The sequence below is a fragment of the Daphnia pulex genome, chromosome 5, assembly GCF_021134715.1.
Source record: "Daphnia pulex isolate KAP4 chromosome 5, ASM2113471v1".
In the NCBI taxonomy this organism is placed as follows: Eukaryota; Metazoa; Arthropoda; class Branchiopoda; order Diplostraca; family Daphniidae; genus Daphnia; species Daphnia pulex.
The window spans coordinates 9,966,368-9,972,434 of NC_060021.1; the positions used below are offsets into that span (position 1 = coordinate 9,966,368).

At 37.5% G+C, this 6,067-nt stretch overlaps 2 protein-coding genes across 3 annotated transcripts; both read left to right on the plus strand.

Moving 5' to 3' along the window:
* Positions 1 to 727: 727 nt before the first annotated feature.
* Positions 728 to 5,190, plus strand: LOC124194481 (ovalbumin-related protein X-like). 2 transcript variants are annotated; one of them, XM_046588703.1, is made up of 7 exons: positions 728 to 1,067; positions 1,135 to 1,326; positions 1,401 to 1,605; positions 1,677 to 1,894; positions 1,990 to 2,314; positions 2,378 to 2,911; positions 2,971 to 5,190. In XM_046588703.1, exons 1-6 carry the CDS (start codon positions 936 to 938, stop codon positions 2,521 to 2,523), a joined length of 1,218 nt encoding a protein of 405 aa, XP_046444659.1. In that variant the 5' UTR covers positions 728 to 935; the 3' UTR covers positions 2,524 to 2,911; positions 2,971 to 5,190. The 2 variants fall into 2 exon arrangements, with proteins under 2 accessions (XP_046444659.1, XP_046444658.1); XM_046588702.1 differs by lacking the exons at positions 728 to 1,067; positions 1,135 to 1,326; positions 1,401 to 1,605; positions 1,677 to 1,894; positions 1,990 to 2,314 and having other exon boundaries at positions 2,529 to 2,911.
* LOC124194841 (TD and POZ domain-containing protein 1-like) lies at positions 4,894 to 5,292 on the plus strand. The gene has a single exon (XM_046589224.1). The coding sequence runs from the start codon at positions 4,894 to 4,896 to the stop codon at positions 5,290 to 5,292; it is 399 nt and encodes a 132-aa protein (XP_046445180.1).
* The last annotated feature ends 775 nt before the right edge of the window (positions 5,293 to 6,067 follow it).

Sequence of the window (6,067 nt, forward strand, 5' to 3'; positions counted from 1 at the left end):
TATTATCCTAATGTGCTCCCCCCAGGCTAGGACAGTAAACAGGCAATTTTTTAAATTAATTTTTTTTTCCTCCCTCTTTAAAATGTATACACAGTTACTGTCATTGGTGGTGTTGTTCACGAGACGCGATTGCTGCACATTTCAAATTTTGATTTCCAGTTCTCTCTATTATACTATTTTTTTCTGTCACGTTGATGTTTGTCAGGATGGCACAAAAAGGTTTCTATGTGTTGTTGTTCCCTTGTGAGAACGCTCGATACCATAATATGTTGATGACAAATTAACTGAACGACTTAGAGTTCATTTCATGGTTTCTCTCCTGACGGCTTGGCTGCCGTTTTGACGGGAAAAATTTAGCTGGCGGTACGGTAAAGGGACTTCAAAAGCCACTATATACTTGACACTTGAGTGTGCGTCTGTGTATGTCATTTGTTCTTTTGTTTCCCACCTGGCCGTTACTTTTTTTTTCCCCCGTCTTGATGAAACCTTTCTTCTGTTTGTTTTTAATATTATATATTTAAACTGTGATAGCCCTTGTATGACTTCAACTTCGTCTGTGCGCTGTTAAGTGTTATAGAGATGCCGAGTACGTGCGCCATGGTATACAGTATTTGGATTTGGAATGTTGAACCATAAACGCTGATTAACTTTGAGGAAAAAATAATACAGATTTTTTGGAAAAAATTCTCTTTTACCTTAGAGACAATTGTGGCTCGTCGATCAAACGTTTCAAATAATTGGTAACTGTAGTTTGATTGTTGACAGTGAAAATCTAATCTACTAAGAAGAAAAGACATTGGCCGTTAAGACCCACCTTGGAATTTGGATCGAAACATGTACGTAGGCTTTGGTGATTTATTTTTTATAACCCACACGTCTGAATCATTTAACGATCCACCTCCGCCCAGAACAAACGCATTTTTCAGTCTGATACCATGACAAAGTTATGTCTGCCCTTTATATTTCTCAGTTGGACCGTCCTCGTCAATGCTATCGAGGCTAGTAATTGCACCACTGACAGCAATTTCTCTACTTCCTTGGCGAAATTCTCCGTATCTCTCTACCAGGTAAAAATATTTAATGTTATAATCAGATTAGAGAATAATTTTAAAACTTTAAACTCAATGCTTTTAGGCTACTTCTAACAGTATTGGAAAATATGACAATCTCGTATTATCGCCGTCCAGTATTTCTCTGGTTTTAGCCATGGCGTTGATTGGAGCGCGAGGTAACACTGCCAAGCAAATCAAAGAAGCGTTTCATGTGACTACCCAAGATGACGAGACGATTGCTTGCAATATTGGCGCCTTAAACAGACCAACTCAAGTACTAGCTATTTGCTATATTTATAAAATGAAACTCAATGAATATCAAATATTATGTACGGCGAATGCAATAAGGGAAGTGGCGTTACTCTGTCAACCGTGAATCGTGCCCTGGTTTCAGATGACTTTCGCTTGACGGAATTCTTCCGTTCAACGTTACAGAATCAATTTTCTGCTACGGTAGAAAACGTCAACTTTTCTCTTCCTTCCACTCTAGAAGCAATTAATAAACAAATCGAAAAGTTAACCAACGACAAAATAAGAAATTTAATTCCTAAAGGTATGAGTACTTACTTTCCACCACCTATAAATCAAGCTAAATATTTATTTCTAATTCATTTTCCATTTCAGATTCTCTTGGGGCTTCCACCAAACTGATTCTGTTGAATGCCATCTATTTTAAGGGCAACTGGCTCAAAGCTTTTGATTCCACTAAAACCAGAGTCAGACCTTTTTATGTCAGTCCCAACCACAAGCCAATACTAACAAAAATGATGGCCAGTCGAAATTATTTTCGCACAGCGTTTATCAAAGAAGCAAATTTGCGAGCTCTCGAGTTACCTTATTCGGTAATATATTTAAAATATAGCTAGATAGTTTAATTGTGTACCGTTATCATTTTCGCCGATGGCTATAATAATGAATCGACATTTTCACTTTTTAGGGCTCGCAATTCAGTATGGTTATTCTTCTACCAAACCAACTTAATGGATTGACTCATCTGGAATCTTCATTATCTCCTAAACTCCTCAGCCTTATTGATAGCAAATTGAACAAAATTCAAATGGACGTCGTTATTCCGAAATTCAAACTCGAATTTTCCCCTGATCTTAAAAGTGTCTTGAGAAGTGTTGGTATAGTTGATTTATTCAATACCGATGCTGATCTCTCCAAAATTTCAGGCTCTAAAGAATTGTTCGTCTCCGATGCTTTCCACCGAACGATTATTGAAGTAAATGAAAAAGGAACTGAAGCTGCCGCTGCTACAGGTAATAATCGAGTGTAAATTGGAAAAGTACAAGGTTTTGTTCTAATATTCATTATTATTGCAGCATTCAGGTTTATAGCACGGAGTTTCAGGCGAACTCCATTTATTCCAAAATTCGTTGCTGACCATCCATTCATTTTTCTTATCCGTGACAACAGGAAAAATACGATTCGATTCGTGGGGCGCTTCTGTAAACCGGAAAAAAATTAAAACATCAAAAATCTCCGAAACATATTTTCTTGTTAATTCGATTTTGATCACAGCCTCCCATTTAAATCCTACCACTAGTTGCACTTATCGTACGCTAGATGGGTCTGATAAAAGAAAAACAATATAAACAAACACTGTGCGTTCATAGCGGTTTACTTCGTTGTGCGTGTGTTGATCAAAATGTTTTTACTTCATCAATTGAATGGAAAACGATTATTACTGGTTGGTGAAGGCAACTTTTCCTTTACAATATCATTACTTCTGAAAATCTCTGGAAAAAAATCAACAAGGTTGTCGACATCACCTAGTATAATATCATCTTGCTTTCAAAAGTATAGAGATCTTTCTTGCTCTATCAAAGAGAATGCCAGATTTGCGTGTAACCTAGGTAAGATAATTAATGTATAGTAAGTTGATACAGCTTTTAATGTAAAATTTCGTACACAGGAGCTGAAATTTGGTTTGGCGTGGATGCAACAATTTTGCACCAACACGAGAAATTCAAGAATGAACTATTTGATTACATTGTATTTAATTTCCCTCATGTTGGAGGAAAAATGAAACTACATCTAAATCGCCTGTTGCTCAAAAATTTCTTCACAAGCGCCAACTTATTGTTAAGTGAGGAAGGGAAAATATTAGTTACATTATGCAAAGGACAGAGTGGAACACCATATGACACAGAAAGAAAATATGGAGACACATGGCAAATTATTGAAATGGCAACTTATGGAGAACTCATACTTAATGAAGTCCATCCTTTTCGCTCATCTGACTGGCCAGTGTACAATTCAAATGGTTACCGAAGTCTAGAAAAAGGATTTCAACTGGACGAAGCTCTTACTTTCATCTTTGTAAGGAGGCCCTTAAGTATTCAATGTCAAGCCACAATCAACAAGGAAGAATTCGACCATCTACACTGCCCCTATGTTCAAAACCATTTGGACCAACTAGAAAATAATATTTTTGAAGAAATTCCTCTTTTTTATCCCTTCTTCAGAAGAAAAAAGGATGCATTTAATGTGTGCAGAACTCTGAAAACTGCTTGCCTTTGTCAACACAACGCAACCATCGATTGGTGGGAAATAGTTCTTAGTGAGAAAAAAGACTATGATATAATGTGCTGCTTGTTGTGTTATTCATGTTGGCAAATGCACTCTAATGCAAGTGCAAATCCCGTTCAAAAAGTAATTGTAATGAATTGTACAACAGAAGTTGATGATTCATTGCTTTCCTTCCTTCGTCGTCGGTGCGCTCAACAAGTAGAAGAAGATTCGTCAATTATTCACTTCGTAGAAACGGGAAATTCTCTGAAAATCGCCACAGTTTTCGCTAATGAGGACAAGACATTCACCGTAGCTATTTATGTCGATGCGTTTCTTCAGCTAGGAGCAAACTTTGTTGATCCTGGGCTTTCTTTCCCTTTAAAATCTGATTGGTTGACGTCAAACAAGTCTTTATATCCACCAGTATGTTTTCACGATCTCTGCTTTTGGATATCGGACGATTTTTCACCAAAACATTTTGCTTGTGCACTATTCTATGTTGCAGGAAAGATTGTTAAGAGTTTTAAACTCATTGATGAGTATTTTTGTTCAATCAAAAACAAAAAAAGTTTATGTTATCGAATTGAGTATCAATCGCTATTTCAAGCTTTAAGTCCACAAAAAGCCTTTCATGTCCAAACAAATTTAATAAAGCCCTTTTTGGAAGCCTGCCTTGGTGTAACAGTCCGTTAACGCCTTATCCGTTAACATTTCATGTACGATGCAAATCACACCTTTCTTGTAGTGCTGTCCTATGCACGCATTACACATACATTGTGTGTCTTTTTTATTTGTTGATAACTTTCAAATTGGTGTGCCCTTTACTGCCGGATCTTCTGTTCGTAATGCACTGTAAATATTTGAATTTTGCGCCAGAGATGGCTCCATCCTGTGTTAAAAATTAGAACTGCGCTGCACGACTGGCCCGCTAGTTTCCCTCCGGGCATGGAATGTGTTTTGTTTCGTCTGCATTGGATTTTTCGTTAGATCTCTCCTGACTAAAAAAAAACAAGTACTTGTTTTCTCGTAGGATTGTTATTTTGGTTGTGTTAATTGTTTTTATAAACGATGTCGATCGAATTTGAAAAAAAGCAAGACGGTGTTGCATGGTGTGTGACTTGGAAAACGTGAAAACGTGAAAGTTCCTAAGGTAAAAAAATATTGTAATTCAAGTGTGAATAGTGTTTGCTTCAATGCACTCGAGCAACTGTAGAAAGTGTTTGTCGAGCAAACGAACTGCGATGTCGAATTCTTGTTCTAGGACGAGGAGAAAATCGGTGGCCATATTTCCATCTTGGCAGCCAGAAGTTTCGTTTTCTCTGTCATGTTTTACCACAACCTTCAGGAGTCCAAAAAAGTCTTCGTCCAAGACATCCGGCCACAGATTTTCAAGGAGATGCTACATTACATTTACTCCGGCCAGACTTTGGCTCCTTTGACGGACGCCATCGCTCAACCCCTGTTCGTAGTTTCAGACAAATACGATATCGAGGACCTGAAGGAGAAGTGCGTCCGTTATCTGCTGAGAAGCGTTCGGAAGAGTAATGCCGTTGACTTGTTGGTCTGGGCAAATCTTCATTCGGTGGAGAAAATCCAAGAAGCAGCTCTTGACTTTGTGGCTGGAAATTTCAAAACCATTTGTCAATCGAATGAATGGGAGAACCTGATGAAGAACTATCCGGAGCTTGGATTCCTGGTGACTCGACGTTATGCAGCTGTTTAAGAAATACGCCAGCCGAAGAGTTTTGTATAACTTAAAATGGTCAGACATTTGGCGTTTATTTGTGTAATGTTAAATGTTTGAAGATATTTCATCGATAATAAAGACGATTTCTTTTTTTACTTAAATTATGTGCGTTCCAGCGGTTCCAGCGTCACCGCCAAAATCCACATGTGTTCACGATCCTCGCAATAACAACACGTACAGCATGATACTGGACATAAGCAAGGTATTAGCCTGACTCTGAATTATTAGATTTCTAAGATAATTAGAAATCCGATTGAACGTTTATTCTTCAACGGTTGAATGCTTCGTGCAGATTTGCTTTTTATCAGCACGGTCAGCTAGAATGGCATCCCTGAATAGTGATTTTGACGAAATCTTTTCTTTTGGTGGTTCTTATTGCCAATCGATAATACGACGCGCTGTAAGTTAATCAAATTTTATTCTTGAGAAATTAACAGTATCTTTTGTAAGAAATGATGGCAACCAGTGACGTAGTTATCCATTTAGTCCAGTGTTACCATTTTTACAACTTTTGAGAACTTATTGGCCTAGAAAAGAGGTTTCTAACAAGGCTCAACTGTGTGCACATCATGAAAAGAATAAGATTAATCATGTGTTTGAAATTTAGCTAAGGTTGCAGTCTTGCAGAGAAATATTAATTAACAATAGCCGACTGCTGTCCTTCAAACGGTTCGAAATGGAAAATGTATTCATTCACCGAAGAAACGAGTAAAATGACTCAGATGTCAATTGGTATAAGGTGAGTTTTAAG

What these genes read in the sequence shown, in the direction of transcription:
- LOC124194481 (XM_046588702.1), top strand. Translation starts at nt 2,704, where the DNA reads ATGTTTTTACTTCATCAATTGAATGGAAAACGATTATTACTGGTTGGT. An exon ending in CAGATTTGCGTGTAACCTAG is followed by an intron (nt 2,912 to 2,970) that starts GTAAGATAATTA and finishes TTTCGTACACAG; the next exon opens with GAGCTGAAATTTGGTTTGGC.
- LOC124194841 (XM_046589224.1), top strand. Translation starts at nt 4,894, where the DNA reads ATGTTTTACCACAACCTTCAGGAGTCCAAAAAAGTCTTCGTCCAAGAC.